The sequence below is a fragment of the Equus przewalskii genome, chromosome X (assembly GCF_037783145.1).
Source record: "Equus przewalskii isolate Varuska chromosome X, EquPr2, whole genome shotgun sequence".
Classification (NCBI taxonomy): Eukaryota; Metazoa; Chordata; class Mammalia; order Perissodactyla; family Equidae; genus Equus; species Equus przewalskii.
Window position 1 is genome coordinate 121439374 of NC_091863.1, and position 19935 is coordinate 121459308.

General features: G+C 47.5%; 1 protein-coding gene across 1 annotated transcript; it reads right to left on the reverse strand.

The window, feature by feature from the left end:
- Positions 1–337: 337 nt before the first annotated feature.
- On the reverse strand, positions 338–19601 carry GABRE (gamma-aminobutyric acid type A receptor subunit epsilon). The gene is made up of 9 exons (XM_070603475.1): positions 19439–19601; positions 15120–15340; positions 14413–14480; positions 9390–9610; positions 8583–8665; positions 7079–7216; positions 2842–2994; positions 2527–2726; positions 338–2247 (listed from the first exon to the last, which is right to left on the reverse strand). Exons 1-9 carry the CDS (start codon positions 19492–19494, stop codon positions 1915–1917), a joined length of 1473 nt encoding a protein of 490 aa, XP_070459576.1. The 5' UTR covers positions 19495–19601; the 3' UTR covers positions 338–1914.
- Positions 19602–19935: the final 334 nt, after the last annotated feature.

Below are 19935 nucleotides of genomic sequence, written 5' to 3' on the forward strand. Positions count from 1 at the left end.
TCTCTGTGCCTCAGCATCTCCATCTTTACCTGGTTGGGGGAAGTGTTCTGAGTCTGATGGTGTCTAGGAACCTTCTAGCTCTGACTAGGTGAGGCTAGAATGATGGGCAACGTGAAAGGGACATGGAGGGGGGCAGCAGCATAGGACCAAGTAAGGGAATCAGTAAAAGGAGGCCACCCACTTGGCCACTCCTTCCCTTCAGCTCTCCACATGATGCATGCTTGGTGGTCTGGGAGTCATGGATGGGAGAGGGGATGAGACAAAGGTTCAGGCCAATGATTTAAGATTTAAAACCTGAGCTGTGAACAAACTTGAATACCCGAGAAACCAGCCACACTTTCCATGCTTTGCTGATATATTTATTGACATATTTCCCCTTTTCAGGTGATGGTGACAAAAAGCAGATGGATCCCACACCCTACCCACCACCCCAGTAAAATACAGACACAGATTTCATTGAGCATATACAAGCATTGGGGCATGTCCAAATTCACCTCACTGGGTTACCAGAGCCAGGAGAGGCTCGATCTTGGGGGCAGTCTGAGCACCTGAGGCCCAGGAATTGAGCAGCCCAATGCTTAAGAGAGGCTGCCACTCTGGGCTATGCCACTGGGGTGCCAGCAGAGGCTATAGAATTGAATCATGGTGAACAGAGCTGCCGAGCCCTGTCATGTGGTCTACAAGGTGACAGTGGGCTCATGGGTAGTTTCCAGTGAGATCCCCAGTCCCATAGAAATCTGTGCCCCAGGGTTCTCATCTGCAAAATGGGGATAAGAATCCTGCCCTGAATATATCACAGGGCTATGGTGAGGCTCAAAATAGAAATAATTTGTCAAAAGTGCTCTGCAAAAGGTAAAGTGCTGTACAAATTTAAGGGAGTTCAATTGATTGATTGTGATTGTGAGAGTGCCCCAGGGATAAGAGTGGACTGGCTCATGGGTCCAGGGGCCAAGAAAGTGGCAGAACTCCTACGCTGTGCCTTAGGTAGGCACCAATCAATGCAAGTAATGCCTGCTGCAAAGCAGAGTTCTCTTAGTTTCTTGGCCCTGGGAAGTCACCATGGCCTAGCACCTGGGTTGAGGCTGGGAAAGTCACTGGGGAAGTTACAGAAAGAGTCACAGGGGTCAAGAAGGAGGAAGAAGGTGGCATACAAAGCAGGGGGTCATTACTATTATCACACACTAAAATAGATACCCACTGGATGCAAGCATTGGATTGGTGGTGCAGATGAGAGATGGAGGCGGGCGGCAGGGGAGAAGGAGGTGTCACAGCAGCAGAGGGAGGGATACTGTCCCAAAGAGGCTCAATTGCTGTCTCCCCTCTCCTAAAGGATAATGCAAGTGTCTGTCTATCTGCAGGGGAAGGGAGGGCAGGGAGCTAGAACCAAGAATATAATAATCTGAGCTAAGTATGGGGGTCCCCATCCCCTGTTACACTGCTGCCCAGCATCTTACGGAGGTGTCAGGAACAGGCAAGCAGCTGGTCTGTGCACTTTGAGGCTGAGGCCAGAGCTGGGCCTGGAGCACCACAAAGGCAGTATTGGGTTTCTGGAAAAAGGCAGTCGTGGTCAGCACTGTTGGGAGATAGTTAATCTGCTCATATACGGGCACGGTCTTAAGGAGCTGGTCACCGAGAGCCTATGATTTTTAAGCCTGAGCATCATAAGTGCCCCTTGAAGAATAGAGAGGTGGCTCATTTTACTTGAAAGGGGCTGCCAAGGAGATTCAGTGAATGGGCCAGGTAGGGAAGAGGGCCAGCAAAGACCAGTTCTCTGCAGGCTTATATTTGGGGAATGGGGAAGGAAAGACACTCTAGTTGCTCCTGCTGCTGCTGCTTTCCCCCAACTCCCTTGGCAAGGGGTGCAGGACCTCCTGGGGAACTAGGAAGGCTACCTCACAGGGTACCAGCTGGTACTTACAGGTTAAGGCAAACAAGCCAGTAGAGCACATTGAAGAAAAAGAAGGACACTGGGAAAACAACTCGCGAGTAGTTATCCAAGCGGTAGATGTGGATGAAGAGGCGGCCCTGCTGCCAGATACCGCCCTTACAACTGCGGACCACGCAGAGGTACTTCTTGAACCACCTGCAGCAGCCGCCATGGCGCCGGGTGCTACGTGGGCTGAGGGACTGCCAGGCTGGGCAGGATGGGGCCTCCTCTTCATCACTCTCCTCAGAGTCGTCGATCTCGCACACAAAAGCCTCCTGATGCTGGCGGGCATGGGGACGGGTAAGGGCACGGGGACGAGGCTGAAATGGACAAGCGAAGAAGTAAGACAAAGTCAAGGGAAGAAGAACCAAGCCTAGGTGCTGCCTCAGGAGTTTCTGGAGATTCTGTCCTTGGCACACTGTTTCTTTCCCCCCAGAGGTCCCCCCATCACATCAGAAAGTTTATTCAAGTCCTCACCAAAACCCAGGTTACCCCCATTACTCAGTGAGCGGGCCACCATGTGTCGTGTGTCCTAGTGCCCTCACTTGCATGCCTCCGTACTCCAAAGCCTTGCCACCACTCCCATACCCAGGTCATACATGGCGAAGTCTTGGAGAAGCACGGGGTATTCTCCAGCTGTAGGTCAAGAAGTTGAGCACAGCAAACTCCATCAGAGCACAGAAGCAGAAGAAGAAGCACATGGCAATATAGAAATCCAAGGTTGTGATATAGGAGACACGTGGGAAATTCCTCCGGGAAAAGGTGCCCAGTGTGGTCATGGTGAGTACAGAGGTGACTCCTGGGAAAGACAGGAGTGGAGATGGGCTCAGCTACTGATCCATATGTTGTGCTGCTGAAAGGACCTCTGATAAGGCAATTCTATGCCCAGGGGTATGTCCACCTTATCCACTTACCTAAAGAGGTCCTGGCAGGAGCAGACTCTTTCTTGATCCAAAAGGAAACCCAGGAGACCATTGTGGTCACAAAAGAAGGAATATAGTTTTGAAAGGTAACAAAGCCAAAATGCCTGCTCACATTGAAGAAAAGCGTCATCACCATGAAATCACCTAAAAAACATAAAAAATACCACTTCATTACAGCACTGACATGAGGGTCTCCCCCAGGCAGGACAGGCACATTAAGGGTCTCATCGTTCAGCTCATGGATCCCCACCACAGTCCTAGGATAGGGGCACATTATTGCAATGCCACACACAAAGGATCAGAAGAAGCCCAGAGAGGAGACACACTGCAAGACCCATGGTCAGTTAAGAGCTAAGCCAGGGCCAGAACCTTAATCACTTCTTTCTCAGTTCACTTTCCCACATCCCACATCTGTCTTTCTAGGGTGGCAGAAGAGTCAGATGAAAGTGAAAAAGAATCACTCAGCCCTCTAGATATCAGGACCACACAGCTCATGTCCAGATGGCTGACTGAGGCCTTCACATCCATTGAGGTGCCATATCTAGTCTGCAGAATCACAGTCTTACATCTGTGCTGCTGGCCCTTGCAATGTAGGCTCTCAGGAAATGAGCCACGGGCAGCTTGTGCTGTGGTGGGTGAAGCACAGAATCCATTCAGCCTCCTTCCTATACATTTATATGCTGGTGAAATGCCTTAATTAACACTGTTCCATCAGTAGCCAAAAGAAATCACCCGCCTACCCCCAAACCCCTGGTGGTTCCCTGCTCTTCAAGAGCTGTAGAATCAAGTATACACTGTAATATGACATTAAAGGCCCACCACAATCTGACTCCAACTGACATCTTATTCACAGAGGTACACATACACACCTTACCCTCAGCTAATCCCATCTTCTCTCAGAAGCCCTGAGAAAGCTTGCATATATACACCAATATTCAAACCCTGGACTCCCTGTTCTTAGTCTACTGTCCTAAGCCAAATGGAGTGTTCTGAGAAAATATAAGAATTAGTTGAAAGTGAACATTTCAGCCAGCGCTCCAGATATCAGGTCTGCAGAGTATACATACACAAGGCAGACCGAGGTCTTCACATTCACTTGGGCATCATGTCTTTGATGTTGACTCACACCCTAGATAGTGATGGCTTCTACAGGACCTGATGACAACCTACATCTCCAGTTGGCATCTGCTGTTGTACCCTCAATGCTGCCTTATACTCTGACACACTCATCCCAAACACTCTGCATGCTCATCATGACTCCAAGGATTTGGGGGGCTTTTCTGAACCCAGAACATCCCTCTTCAGTCTCAACATCATATTGGATTTGTAATAGTTCAAATTCTGGCTCCTTAGTGAAGCTAAGCTCCAAACTTCCACCTCAGTGATGCTGCAGAATTACTTGGCCTTGAATTAGGTGGGCTTTTAATCCCCTTCAGGGTAGGGCTCATGTGAGCCCTGTGGCTTTGCTCCAGCCCATCTAAGCCCAGCACAGCCTGGAACCTAGCAGATGCTCAGCAACTCTTGCTGCTGCCTTGCAACAGCTTTGTAAAGCAGACCAGAACACTAACCTGTCCAGGTGTCTTCCTAATTTGGAAATCAGGTCTAGGTATGTTGGAGATGAATGAGAAGAGTAGCCTTTCCTACTCACTTTGGCAGCACTGAAACTCAAGGGGCAAGACTTTTTAGAATCTTCTGGGAAAAGGCAAGGACGTAGCCTGAGGTCAGTGGAATACCTGTGTCCAGAGTAGTAGCTTTGGGGATAGAACTCCTACTCCAGGGCTTCTGAAGGGACTACTCACACCTGCCTACCAGCCAGAATGTATTTATCAAGTTCTTAGTTCTCTTGCGTGGGGTCTTGACTGCAATTTAAGACATCCCTATTTAGCTACAACCACTTCCTGCAAAACTTTGCTGAGTTTATATATTCTTGTTACAAGAAGATTTATTTGCTGAGTTTATATATTCTTGTTACAAGAAGATTTATTATCCTATCAGCTTTTTCTATTTTTATTTTATTTATTCCAGCCAAAGAAGAACCTTCTCTACTTGTCAAGAGATGGAAATTTGTCTTTAAAGGCCAAGAGAAGGATACTAGCACATACTTTCTTATTCCTGAGGAATGGGGGAGCATGGGTAAGGAAAAAAAGATAAAAAGATATCTGGGGCTGAGGAGCCAAAGCAAAAAGAAAAAAAAAAACATTAAAGATGCTTTTTGCTCTTATCTGCTTTGGCCAGACCACAGTTGGTCACTGCACTGTCAGAACACAATTAAAAAGACTGTGTCCAAAGGACCAAGACTAGAAGGATGAGTAGACCCAAAGCTTTGAAGAACAAGGGAAGAAAAATAAAGTAGGGCTGTATAGCCTATAAAGGACTATGACCCAGCGCTGGAACCATGATACTGGTCCTTTCATCTTGACCTTGTGGAAGAGTGACTGGACTTACCGTAAGCTCAGTAGTTCTAGGGAAAAAAGAACTAAGTCCAATGGGTGGAATTTCCAGAGACTTCGATTTCAATGAACAGGGAGAGTTTTCTGAAGGACAGAGTTGTCTAGAGAAGAAAAAAGACTCCTTCGCAAAATGTGAAATCCTGATCACAGGTAAGATTCCATCAGAGGCTCAACAGCCACCAGTGAAGGATTAACTCACTCACTGGGGGCAAAGCTGGACTCTCTGAGAGCCTCTTGAAGCAGAGATTCTCTAGTTCAAGGCCCAAGGTGGCCAGAGTAGTAAGCTACCACTGCATTCTGAACCCTTAAGAGTTGAGTACGTAAGTCTGCTCCTGATGGAGAGAATTTTCCAGGGGCCAACTGGAAGGGTTTGGGACAGGTTCCAAAGATAACTATGATAATGGAGACACCATGATTCAAGGTCAACTAGTCTCTAGCAGAAGAGAAAGAAGCCCTCCACATTTCACCCCAAGATCTCTCCTCTCTCCCAAGGAAGGCTGGTGCTTACCTATTACTGCTTCGGTGATGATGCTGGCTCTGGGGCTTTGTAGTCACTAGGGCACCATTTTGAAACAATGCACAACCATCTACTAAACGGAACCACTAGTGACTTGAAAGCCCCTGGCCCTTGTCTCCTCTGCTGCTTTTGATGATGGGTCCCCAGTTGTCTGGGGAAACTGAGGTGTAGAAAGGCAAGAGGCAGGCCCATGGTTAGCTGGCAGAAGAGCAAGGATCCTGAGTCAAAGGTAGTAAAACTGCTTAGCCAGAGCCCCCGAAGAAAAAGAAAGCATTTGTAAAGCATCCCTCTGCCCATGCCTAGCACTGTGCAAGCAAAGCTCTAGCCAGATGAGCATGAGCTATCTCTCACTTAGTGACCAACTCAACAAGAGAGACAAAAGTAGATTTTCTGCCTAGCCACACGGAAGCAAAGCAAGATGCCTCCCATGGCAATTGGCTGGTTGGGTGACTGGCTCCAACTGCAGTCTGGAAAAGGTGAGGGCAGTGTCTCCACTGCCCTGACTTGGTCAGTACATGTGAAGAGGGTTTCCAGGGCTGCTCTGGGAGAACCCTGGGGATATCTCTTGGCTCCTCATTTAGATCACTTAAGAACACAAGCAAAGATGCTCACGTCTAGTTGGGAGCTTAAGTTTAAGAGACCCAGGACCCTCCCTTTTAGTCATTGTTAGGGACAAGTTCAGAAAACCAATGATTACCATGTCCATTTTGAATCTACCATGAAGCCTATGACAGGAATCTGTGCTTGTCAGAGCTGCTCCTTTGAAATAAATGTTGATGCAGCACCTGCTGAAACTTCCTCCATACTATCCCGGCCCTCACCTAGCTGCCATTAAAATTCTAGCCACCACCTCTTGTTAAGATGGACTTTTCTTCCCACTCAACCAGCCTAAATTGGTTCTGGGTATGGAGAACTCACATGAGCTTCAGTCCCCAAAGTCATCTGAGTAGGTCAGCTGTAACAAAGACCTTGAAATTAATGGGTCTGCATGACAAAGCTAGTTGTAAATTTTGACAGCAATAAAACTTTATCTACTTACCTACCCTCTCCAGGACTTGGCAAAGCACTTACTTCTTTGCAGAAAGTCTCAGTTTCCTCTGCAAACAGTTGTAAGTGCTTAGCATTTACAAGACAAGAGCCATGTTCTACAGTATTTCCATGGGATTATTACACAGCATTTATTTATATGGATGGCCACCTCCAGTCATTCCTACCACCTTCCTGGGCCTCTGCCTAGCTCTGGCTGCAAAAGTGCACTTACCAGCTTGGGTTGAGATAGTTTCAGTCTCATTGCTCACTCCTGTAAAATCAAACTGGAATAGCTTCCAGGAATTATTCTCATGTATTTCAACCTCGAAATTTTCCCACTTGTAGATCATCTCATTCTCAGGATAGGAAACTGTAAAGCAACATGGAAAGGAGGGTCATGTGAGTCTGGGTAGCCCAGTTGAGGTCTCCACCAGCATGGAGTCTGAGCAATGGCTTGGAGTCCTGACTCTGGCCTCACCAGTTGTATGACCTCACCTCTCTTACCTCATTGTTGATGTCCATTCTATTAGCGCATTTACAGAACATTTCTCAGTACTGCGCCCTGTGCTGGAAATACAGAGATGAGCAAGGCAGAAGCCCTACCCTCAGGCATTCACATTTTATTGAGTAAGACAGTGCACATACATCTGTAATTGCTGGAATTGCTCTGAGAAACCTCTGCTCACGGGACAGTGGGGAAACAGAGGAGGGAAAGATCACTTTGGGACACACCCAGAAAAGACTTCATAGAGTAGGTGATATTCCCAATAAGTCTTAAAAGTTGAGTAAATATTTTCTGCATGGATGAGGCTAAAGGGGTGAGGACGGTTTCTATGCACAGAAAGGTGAAAATGCCTGATTTATTATAGAAATTCCAAAAGTTCAGGATGGTTAGCTCACAGAGGATAGATGAGGTGTAGGAGTGAATAGCAGGGGCCAGTTCATGAAGGGCCTCGAGGGTCATTTTAAGGAATGTGGAATTGATCCATGAGGGTTCTGGAAAGATTTGAAACTAAGAAGTGAGCTGGTCTAGATGATGCTTCAGCCAGGTCACTGTGGTCATTATATGAGGATGGCCTGTTTGTCAGGGAGACCAGTTATGAGAGGCCAGGGCAGTAATCCAGGCACAATAAAATGAATGAATGCAGGAGTCAAAGCTGTGGCAGTGAGAATGCAGAGAAACAGAATCAATAGATATTCGGGAGGGAACACCAACAGGATATGTTGATTGATTAGATATAGGGGGTGAAGGAGAAAAAAGCATCAAAGTTCTTGGTTTGGACAACTGAGTGGGTGATGGTGCCTTTCAATGAGACAGATGGGAACACAAAAGCAACACATTTGTTTTGAGGGTAGCAGCTGGGGGGAGACAATGTATTTAGTTTGGGACATGTTCAGTCTCAAAGTGAAGATGTTAAAAAAGTCCAAGTGGAAGATGACAAAGACCTGGTGACAGTGGAGATGGAGAGGAACAGACATACTTGAGATACATTTCAGAGGCCAGTGACTGACTTGAGATGGGGTGGAAGGGAGAAGGAGGGATCCAACATGAGGCCCAGGTTAAGCAACACAGTATCGTCAGCAGGAAAAGAGATGAAGATGCATTAGGAGGCCCTAGGAAACCTTGGCACCATCTTAGGAGAAAAGCAGAAGCAGAAAAATATGAAGGACAAGGATGAGAAAAAGAAGGGGCCCAGCATGACTCTGGGGCCCCAGAAACCTAAGAAGGTACTCACAGCTAGAGAAAGACAGAGGGCAAGAGTGAGAATCCATTGGAAATTTGAGCATGTGGAGTGAGCATCCAGCATCAATGGTCATCCTGGAAGGGAGAAAGGAGCCTCATTAGGCTAGCCCTGAGCACTCAGATATCCACCCAACTTGGACCTGGGGACCACCACCAATGAGTGGCAACAGTGGTATTTGAGATAAAGAGCTCAAAAGAGAGACAAAAAGAGAGGAAGAACAGCTTGGACATATCTGGCTACTCTGGTCTCCACCATCAGAGAAATGTATGGACCAACTAGGATGAGCTCTTGTTTCTTGTCCATACGAGCTTCCAGGACCCGCCAACATCCTCCCACTCTCTACCACCTCCCTGCCCCCACACCATCCCCTGCCAGGCATTCAGGTATCTAGCCTGGTGTTAGGTATCTTTCCAACTGCTGTGCTGCTGCTCCGCCTGGACAATTCCATCACCGTGGACGTGTCTTTACATCCAGTGCCCACTTGGGATGGAATCGTCCAGGCAATACAGACATACTGGTACATTCTAGTTGGAGGAGCTCTGGACTGGGAGCCAAGTAACTGGGTACCAGTTCCAGCTCTTCCACACACTTGGTCTGTGGCCTTAAGCAATATCTTTCTACTTTGAAGCCTTACTGTCTGTGTCTGTACATGAAGGGGTTGAACTTATGGTCTCGGAAAGCTTGAAGGGCCCTTAGAAGTAACATTCAGGATGAAACTTCTGCCCATGGTCCTTTGGTGAAAATTCTCAGAAGGGGAGGAAGATTCCCAAGAGGTAAGACTTCAGAGACTTGACATACCTAATTGTGTACAACACCTTGCCATCCTTGTGGATGCGGACCATCTGGTTGGGCATGGTGATCATATGCTCTTGGGTCCTCTTAGAATTCCTAAAAAAGGTGTCCGGGATCCATAACTGGCTCACCATGTTGCCACTCAGGACAAAGCTCTCAAAGCTGCCATTGTAACGGAGGCGTTCATCATACCAGGTCTGGTAGAAGGTGATGTCAATGGTGTATTCCTGGTGAGAAGAATAGAAAAGCACACACTTGGGGCTGTGCAAACAAAGAACATCCCCATGCCATCCTGCGATGGGCCTGCGAAGCAGACAAAACCCACTTAGATTGCACAGGGGAAAGCAGCATGAGTTTGGCTGTAGGAGCTTTCTACTTCCAGGTATTCTCAAAAGAAAGGAACATTCCCAAATGGATAACAGTCTGGGAAGACACATTTCATCTAGAAACAGATAGGCAATGGTGGCTTAATCGCATTGGCTAGGCTCATCCTGTCACTACTCCCTTGTAGGGCTGTGGTGCTACTCCAGCCAGGTCAGCACCTTCTCAGCCCCCACACTCCCACAGCAAATTGAAGATCTCAGCTCAGAATCATTTTAAACAGTCATAAACACACATACCTTTGACTGCATATTGTGAAGTTTCCCCTTTCAGCTTTTATTTAGGGAGCAGAGACGTTAATTAACCTCAATCCTTCATTCTCCAGAATTATATTTAAAAATGAAGAGAAATGTCTATTTAGTGTCATGTTTTTTGAATCATTTTTTTTGTTTTGTTTTTCCTTTTACACAAGGGCACCTAACCTCTGAATGTGTGTGTGCATATGCATAGATGTATTGATGATTATTTGGTCTTCAGATATTGTCTATCCCATCAACAGTCTGTTAAACATCAAGAAGGATGTTTAATAGGAAGAAGTATGAGAAGTTAGTAGTTTGCACCATGGTATTGAAGGGAGAAAAAATAGACCGCAATAAAACTACAAGCAGCTTGAACAGCAAGTACCAGAACCAGGCCAAGGTAGAACCTTGAGGGCTAGCCCAGCCCCCTTTACTTTAGAATAGAGACACTGAGGCTCAAAGAGAAAGGAGCCTGTCCAAAATCACACAAACAGTTAATGGCAGCACACTGGCTCTGATGCTCAGAGCTCCATTACCACGGCCTTTCCCTGGGACGACGTTCACCAATCTCCCTCTCCAGTGCTTATATCACTTGCACCAACAATCCCTCTGGGTACCAAGGTCCTACTTTCCTCTGCAGGATTCCTAGGTCTTTCCCCTGAGTTATCCTGCATCAAACAATGAACACCAACCAGAAATCCACAACCCTGGAGGTCAGTAAGAGCCCTCAGGGGAAAGGTCAAGACAATTCCCACTTGTCTCTGCAGTCCAGGCCAAAAGGAGGTGAAAGTCACTGCCAAATTGTCAGGATCCAGCCTCCAAGACTGGGAATGTTCCCCGGAGTAGTCCAGAGAAAGAGACAGAAAAAATCTGGCAGAGCCTGGCTACTGTTCACATGAGAGCCCCCAGCCCTGCCCTGCCCTGCCCAGTCCCACCAGCCTTCACAATTGACCTTCAGCGTTTCCGCGGTACCGGTGGCTGCCAGTCCCAATTTCGCCTGCAGAGCCTCCTTCGTTCCTAGGCCATGTGAACTGCTTGGTAGCCAGGGGAAGGCTTCCCCTCCACAATCCACACTGTGCTCCTTCTCTGTGTTATGGTACTTCAACTGAGCACTTAATTTCTATTTAACAAGATACCAATTCTAAGTTCATTATACATCAACAGATAACTAATGGTTCAATTTTTCCCCAGTTTGACAAGGGAGCTTGGGCTGTACATCTCTTTTAGCTCAGCTGAAACTCTAGAAATTTGGTGTCAAGCAAGTGGCTTAATTAGAATTACTTGCAATAATTACCACAGTGAGAAGCAGCCTCAGCAACTGTTGATGCTGTGATGGGCAGTTGCTCCTAAACTGGTCACTGCCTTCTAAGCTCAGGCTAGGTGTTTCAAAAGTTTAGCCAGGAGACTAGTAGAAACATTTGATTTAAATCCACATGCTGTAGGCTCAGGTTTCTCTCTCTGAGGACAAATCCTGGGCTCTATACAACATCTAATTGACTGAAGGGTATTAGAACTCCCCTCAAACAACCTTTTACACATGGCCAACAGAATACTGGAGATTCAGCACCTTGCTAAGAGGCTCAGTTGCCTCAAACATAAAATGAGGATCCCAGTGGCAGCCCTACCTGCCACAAAGGCTATCACAAGGATCCAAGAAGACAAGTATGCTCTGTTCATTGGCAAGTGCTGTGGCTGTGTGAGATAGACGTGTGCTCCCTCCTCACCAAGCACAGGACTCTAGGTTGTCACAAGGGAAAAGTAGGCTGTACAAAAACTGGGACCTCCCACAGCTTTAAAGAATTATTTGGAACTATGAAGAAGGCCAGACTTCTTGGGGAAATTTAAGACCACATGAGTGTTTGAAATCTTCTAAAGGCACCTGGCCCAGGCTAAAGCACTAACTTACTGGACAAAGAAGATCAAGCTGTTGGCTCCTCTTTGGACCAGTTCTGTATAGCATGCCAGGTCCTGTGACTGCCGAGTTATTAGACTATCCCTCAGTCTTGTTAGGTATCAGCACTTCCTGGCACCTCAGGTGAGGCCAATGCTGCCAACATTAATAGGCACAAAGCAAGGAGAGAGAGGGCATTCAGCTACTGTGAGTGGGACTACTGCTCTGCTGCCACAGGGCTTTTACGGATGATAGAAATTAGTTTTCCAAAATTATATCTTACACAAATAGCAAGGAGATTGTAGCCACAAATTTTCCATTACTCTTCAGGCCACTTCCTCCATGCCCCCACCAAAGACCTGAAAGGTCCATTTCCTATTAAGAGTAAACAGGAGCCGTGATGGTGGAACCACGGACCTCAACCTCTGGCTCTTGCTCAAAACCAAATGTTTCTCAGTTTATCAACAATTTTAATCGAACTGATTGCTAAAGTCATATTCATTTAGTGGTAAGCACATTAATAACAGCAAAAACCAAATCTGACATGAAAGGAGGCGGAAAAAACTTTAAAATGTCGACAGAAACTCACTAAGATCTGCTTTCATACTTCTCTTCTTGTTATTTCCAAGCATTCCACTCTAGGAGTTACAAGCCTCTACTAGCTCCAACAGGAGAACATCATGGCTGTCAAGGAAGACTCTATGATGGCCCAGCAATGATCTTCACCTCCTGGCGTCCGTGTGTAATTCCCTCCACCTGACTGTGGGCTGGACCTAATGACGTGCTTCTAATGAACAGAATACCACAGAAGCAATGAGACGTCACTCCCAAAATTAGATTATAAAAGTTCGTGGCTTCCATCTTGGGCACCTTTTCTCACACTCGCACTCATTCTTAGGGAAGCCAGCTGCCATGTTGTGAGCTACCCTGTGGAGAGGCCCACATGGCAAGGACTGTGGGAGGCCTCCAGACAACAGCCAGAGAAGAACTGAATCCTGTCAACAACTATGTGAGAGCTTGGAAGTGGATCTTCCTTCAGTTGAGCCTTCGGATGAGACCCTAGCCCCAACTGACACCTTAATTGCAGCCTTATGAGAGACTCTGAAACAGAGGACCCAGCTAAGTCATACGGATTTCTAACCCACACAAGCTGTGAGCTAATGAGTATTTGTTGTTTTAAGACACTGCGTTTTGGGGTAATTTGTTACATAGCAATATATAAGTACACTGTGCCTCAAGAACCGGGTAGCCAAACAAAGCATCACAGGGGAAAACTTCACTCTTTCACTCAGCCTATGTAAACACCTTGATCTTCCACGAATGGTTATTTACCTTTGAGTGTCTATTTACAAGTCCTATCTCAGAGACTAGACTGTGAGCTCACCCAAACACAAGGCACTTGTCACGTACTGATAGGTATGCTAAAACTGTGTCTTACCTGGCCTCGGCCAAGTCCATGGCTGCGATGAAGTTGGTTACCACAGCATTCCTCATTATCAGGCTCGGCAGATGAAAGTGACTTCTATAGAACATCTTTCATAATTAATTTGCTCAGCTAACATATACTGAGTCCTTGACATCAAGGAGCCCATAGTTGAGAGAGCAAGGCAGACATAGAGCACATAATTATGACACAACGAGGTAGGGAAAACCAGGAAAAGAACTGTGATATAAACTAGAAAGATCTGAGTGCCAAAGAGAGAAGTGTGGTGTAAGAAGAGGGCAATGAACAGCTGTAGAGGTCAGGGAAGATGCCTATGAAAGAGATGTCATTTGAGCTACACCTGAAGGATAAGGCTTATGACAAGTAGAAAATTGGAGCAATGGCATCCCAGATAGGAAACAGCTTGAACAAAGGCTCGGAAGTACAAAATGGTCTTGGAACATCTATACTCTAGTGTGACTAGAGCACGTGGTCTCTAAAGAGATGAAAAGAAATAAAACCAGAGCACTGGGTTGGCCCCAGCCATGGAGGACCTTGACTGTTAGAATGTGGGGTTGAACATCATACTTTAAGCAGGACCAGGACAGGAGGCACATCACTCAAGTGGCCAAGTTAGTAGGTGGACTGGGGTAGGCAGAGACTTTCACTTTTGCATATTTCAGGTGGGAGATAATGAAGGCTAACTGGGGACAGTATTGGCACTAGGATGATAGCAGTGGAAAAGGAGAGAAGGAACCAGCGCAAAATTAGAGAAACAGTCTTAGAGCAAGAGTTGGTAACTATAGACTTAGGTCCATAAAAGTCATTACCAGAATAAAAGAGCCATTCAATCGTGGTGTTTAAAGTTGCTTTATTATTTTTATTTTGAGTGAAAGACTGGAAAATATAGTCAGGATTCTGAAGGTCCTCTTCAGGCAGCGAAGGACTTACCTTTTCTAGCCTCCTTCTCAAGTCGGTGTTGGTTAAAATCTCTCCCCCCACAAAACTCTTGTTACAGATACACAAAGTATGTGAAAGGCCCCAAGGGTCAGCTCCCTGGGCTCGGAGATACTGTCATCAAAGCTCAGTACTCACCATGTCCAGGATAGAGATGGGACCAAGGGTGTTGACAGAGAGCTCCACAGTGACCACAGTTGGCTTTTCTGTAAAGGAAGCAGAAGTGGCAGAGGTAAGTGTTAATCTGGGGCATGGGGTAGAGGAGGGTATGAGAAAGGGGAGCTGGGTAAGGATTGGACTACACAGGCTCAACATCTGATTTTCTTTCTGTCTTTGTTCTTTCATGGCAAGACTCAATTCATAAACTGTTAACAGCTAGACATACCTCAAAGGTCAATCTAGTCCAGTCATCTGATTTTCTATTTGGAAAAACTAAGAGTGAGAGGAGAGAAAAGTCTAGAATAAGATTTTTTTCCCCTGCTTTTTTCTCCCCAAATCCCCCCAGTACATAGTTGTATATTTTAGTTGTGGGTCCTTCTAGTTGTGGCATGTGGGATGCCGTCTCAACATGGCCTAATGAACGGTGCCATGTCCACGCCCAGGACCCAAAGCCTGGGCCGCTGAAGCGGAACGCGCAGACTTAACCACTCGGCCACGGGGCCGGCCCATAGAATAAGATTAAGGGCATTTCTGAGACTAGAGTTGATATCTCTTACCAGACAGGTCAGCAACAGCTGTTCCTGCCCACATGCATGGCACTCCACCTGCGCCCCAGGCCCATTATCCACACTTACGCCCTCAACCTTCCACCTCCAGAGGGCAAAGAACTATGTTCCGCTACTCACCACCAATGCCAGGGCGCAGTTTGTGGTCATAGTTATTCAGGATACTGTTCAGGATCTGAGTGGCTGCTGGCAGTTTGCCAAGTGTGCCCTGGGTACCAATAGCAGCGGGCTTTGTTTCTTCAGAGGGGAGCTTCTTTTCGGAAGCCTGGGGCTTGGGGCCATAGACGTCATCATCAGGGGCAGAGGGTCCCTTCTCCCATTCAACATGAGGTCCCTCAATCCTAGAACATACAAACAAAAAAACGAAGCTTTGTCCTCCACTCTGTAGGAGCCCCAGCTGGTGCCTCTTGGGACAGAAGCAAAGCAAAATAAGTCTGCAACCCACAGCAGAGTTAAAGAGTGACTGGTAACAGTAAATTATGAGCCAGCAACAGATTATACTTGTTAATTTCTTCTAAATCTTGCTGCTCTTTGGGAACTTTCCATGCTATCCCTCTTTTATGTTAATTGTTTATCTAAAAAAAAATCAATACCTAAACCAAGCTCGAGATTTTAAAAGAATTTTTCAGTGTAAAATGAAGAGGGCATTGGTGTGTGAGCTCTGACTAACCAGCTGCCGTTACTTGCCTTGGTCTCCAGTCTGCCTGGCCAGCACCAAATGGGAGCAAACGGGCAGGCAGAGGGCCAGGACTGCTGAGGAATGCTCCAGAAAGCCACAGCAGCCTCTTCCAGAGAGGACTAGAATGCTGTGGGAATATTCTGCATTTCTTTGCTTTTGTGATACTCATTATATAGGAGTTGAGGGCCAGGGGTCAGGGTAAGCTCTAAGCACTAAGAAAAGACAGGAGTCCTTCACCCATAGACTGTCGTCCAGGAAACAGGTGGCCAACAGGAGTCCAATCCGAGCGCTACAGCCATGCACCAGAACCAAAAATAAGAATTAAATGAAATAAAACAAAAATTTAAAAAGCTATCTGCCAATGCATGGAACACACCGATGGTGTTAGAAGTCAGGGTCATACTACCTTTGCTGGGAGACAGTGAGGAAGGGAGCACCAGGGGCTTCTGAGGTTCTGGTCACGCTCCAGTCCCTGATGTAGGTGTCTTGACAGCGGTGTGGTCATTTTCTGACAACTCATCAGCCTTTCACTTATGATTTAAGCATTTTTCTGCATATATGTTCTAATTGAATAAAAAGTGTTTTGAAAAATAGAAATGCTAATAAAAATCTGCTAATATATGGACCTTATTTGGATCCTGACTTTAAAAGGAAAACTGTAAAAACAAAACAAAAAACATTTATGACACAATAGGGGACATGTGAACACTGGATAGTTTCTTCAGCATGAAGAAATTATTCTAAAATTTTTGGTGTAATAGTGGTACTTTATCATGTTTTTTGAGTCCTTAGGACTAGAAATACATATTATAATAATACATATTAAAATAAATACATATTGAAATACATATAAAACAATATGATGTCTGAGATTTGCTTTAAAATAATTTAAACTGGAAATAGAAAGTGGGTGGGGTACAGAGAAAAGAGTGACCATGAGCTCCACAATTAATGAGGCTGGTGATGGGTACATGGGGATTCATTCTACTGTTCCCTCTATTTTATATATCTTTTAAAATATTTACAATTAGAAGCTTTTTAAAAAGCAACCAGCAAAATTAATCTGTGATGTTGGAAGGCAGGAGAGTGGTTTCCTTTGGAGAGGAGAGTGTACTGGGAGGAGGCATGTGGTGAGGCCTGGTGGGGGAGAGGACTGGCAATGTTCTATTTCCTGGTCTAGGTGCTGGTTATATGGCCATGTTTACTTTGTGAAAATCCACTGAGCTGTTCACTCATGATTTCTATACTTTTATATTTGTATGTTACACTTCCAAAATGATTTTATTTTTTTAAAAAAGGCCATCAAGCAACTTACTTCCCAAAATAAAGGGTTAACAGGGCAAGACACATGGACATGACCTCTGTACTGAAGACCAAGGGATTGCCAACTTGAGCAGCAAAATGCATTTTCCTACAATATTTCAAGTTCTAGAATTGCTTAACTGGTGTACAGATGTGCCAAGCCTATGCCATTTCTCATGTCTGACGTGGCTAATTCCCACTGTGGGCAAGGGAAGAACTGGGCTTGGGCAAAGCAGTTTCCATTTCCAAACACCACATTCAGAGACGTCCTCTTTCCCTGAGGCTCTCCCCCTAGTCCTCTGAAAAGATAATGCCAGCTACGTTGGGAGGGCAGGAGAGAGAATAGTGAAGGGCCTGAGACCTTGCAAAATGAGTGACTTGCCAGGGAGCACGACACAATCAGGATTGGTACTGTCAGCCAAGACTACCCAAGAGCCCTCACAGCCCCTCCGAGAAGTTTGAAGCCAACGACAAGAACCCCAAGGTTTAAGAGGCAAATAAATAAACAAGCAAAAGCCTGGGGACCACCGAAGCTCCCGTTACCACACTACGTCTGCAATGAAAATGATATCAGAGGGTCTTGAGGTCGCTGTAATCCTACAATTAGCTTTTGCAAGTAAAAAACACAAAAAAACACTCTCCTCCTGGGATCCTTGTGGTTAAGGAGCTGCTGACAATGCACACGTTTCCTCAGCCAGACATTAAGCCCACTTTCAGGGATAGAAATAATAAAAACTTGAAAAAAAAACTCATGCCCTGGACTAATGGGATCTCGCCACGGGGCCTTTTCAGACACCCATATCCCTCCAGATGTGATGGTCCAAGATGGAGCTGAATCTCTGCATCCCCCTCCTCCCACTGAGGAGGCTGATTCAATGGGCTGACAGGAGGGAAGGCAACAAGAGAAGGGTCACTGGATTGCTTTTTCCAAATTAGCCATCTTTTTCATCTTACAGACGGAGAAACTGAGTCCCAGATGGGAGAAGGGCTGTGCCCAAAGTCGCACAACGAATTTGAGGCTGAGCCTGGCCCAGAGCAAGGTTTCCTGGTTCAGTGTGGCCCTTGCCAGTATACCCCACTGCCACCTCCTCAGCTCTTGCCTGACATCACAGGTTGCCATGTTGACAGTGTCTGAACAGCAGTTACTGCAGCTCTTCCCCATGACTAGAAGGGTAGTTGCCATCTCAACAGCCCCCCTTCCTGCTGTTTTCCTCTCTGCTCCCCCTCCCTCCTTCTGCCTCCCCCATCCCTTTTTTGCCCCTAGCCAGTCACCATGTCAGCTTTCCTAACCAGTGCAATTCACATCTGAAGGAATATGGATGACTGGAAATTCCCAGCAGGCGCTCAGGAATATTTACTAAGCCCCTGCTGAGGTCAGCCCCCTTGAGCGCCAGTGAGCCAGCAGGGAGCCACACAGCCCCTCCCTTGAGGAGCTAAAGCACTCTGGGGTGGAGAGAGAAGCCATCTCCCCTCTCCCCAAAATAGACAAGCAAGACACAAACTCAGTGCCATGGAGACTTCAAGAATGTTCCACAGGTCAGGAAGCTTAGGAACTTGTGATAGTTCACACCCAACCGTCTAAAAAATATGAAGCAGTCATCTTCCACCCAAAAAGCCAGAAATGCAGGGGACAACCTTCCCAGAAAAGTCCCAGGGCCAGAAGAAGGTGTGAGGGGAGCGGTTGCTCAAGGGGGAAACATGCTGCCAGCCTTTGGAAAAGCGGGGAGGGATTGAAATCTAGGACTTAAACCATAGACCTCAGAAAATAACATTCGCGGCCTCTAGCTCCAGTCTGCCCAAGACTCAGCAGGGTGTCTGGGGGAATAAGGAAGGAAGGGGGAGGATGGCAGCAGGAGGGGTTGGGGTGGATAGCTGGGGCAGGAACCCTTAGACTAAACCAGGACTCATGCCTGGGACTGGCACCAAGACGAGCAGCGGGAAGGGACGCAAGTAAAGTCAGAGTTGTTTGGCACAGTCCCTGGTGCTCAGTAAGGCGCTGAGAAAAAAAATTTCTAAGAGAAGACAGACTAGCCAACACTCAAACATTTTAGGCGCAGTTTCGCTCCCCCAGCCCGCGAGCCTTTCTGGGCGTCACCTTCCCAAAGTCCTCCCCAGTCCCGTTACCCCACGGGCCGCTCGCCTCTTCCTATGGAAGACTCAGAGAGGGAGGGGCATGCTCGTTCCCAGGCCGCTGCAGTGGTCTGGAGAGTGGGAGTCCGGGAACGAGAGCCGCCAGGGGACAGGCATCCCGCCTTCTTTCCTGGGCGCCCTTTCAGGGGCCCGGGGCGCCTGTCCTAGAGGGAGCCGGGTGGAGGCTGGTCGCGCGTCGAGGGCCAGGGGGCAAGGTGCGCGCGGGGCTCGCAGAACGCCTGGGTGCGGGGGTCCCTGGAGCCAGATTCGCTCCCGGAGAGAGGGAGCTGGGTGCGGAGGACGCCTGGGTCCCAGGATGGAGACTCACCTCGAAGGGAGAATTATGGACATGCCCAGGAGGATCAGGAGAACTTTGGTCAACATCGTGGCGGGGACCGGCGCGACCACCTGTATGGCGGTCGCTGCACACGGTCTGGCTGCGCCAAGCGAGGCGTGGAGCGTTTTGCTGCGCTCCAACTTTCACTCCTCCCCCTCGCCCCGCCCCGCCCCGGGTCCTCCACCTTGGCCCCGCCCCCTGAGCCCCGATGGAAATCGACGACGACGACGTGTACGCTGCTGCGGCAGAGGAGCGGGGGTGGGGCGGGGAGGGAGGTAGCTTTGGCCGGCGGGCAGAGGAGGAGGGAGACGAGGAGGGAGCCCTGGCACCAGGGACCCCGGCCCCTGCCACCACCACTGTGGCGCTGCCAGCCGGCGCGGGGAAGGGCAGAGGGAGGGAGGAGAGGGGGAGCTAGTGGCTCGGGGGCCCCAGGCGGGGGAAACCGGCGGCCCTTGGCTGCGGCTGGAAGGGCAGTCACAGACTGGGCC

What these genes read in the sequence shown, in the direction of transcription:
- GABRE (XM_070603475.1), bottom strand. Translation starts at nt 19,494, where the DNA reads ATGTTGACCAAAGTTCTCCTGATCCTCCTGGGCATGTCCATAATTCTC. An exon ending in TCCATAATTCTCCCTTCGAG is followed by an intron (nt 15,341 to 19,438) that starts GTGAGTCTCCAT and finishes TGTATGTTCTAG; the next exon opens with GATTGAGGGACCTCATGTTG. An exon ending in CTTCTCCAAGACTTCGCCAT is followed by an intron (nt 2,248 to 2,526) that starts GTATGACCTGGG and finishes TGTCCATTTCAG; the next exon opens with CCTCGTCCCCGTGCCCTTAC.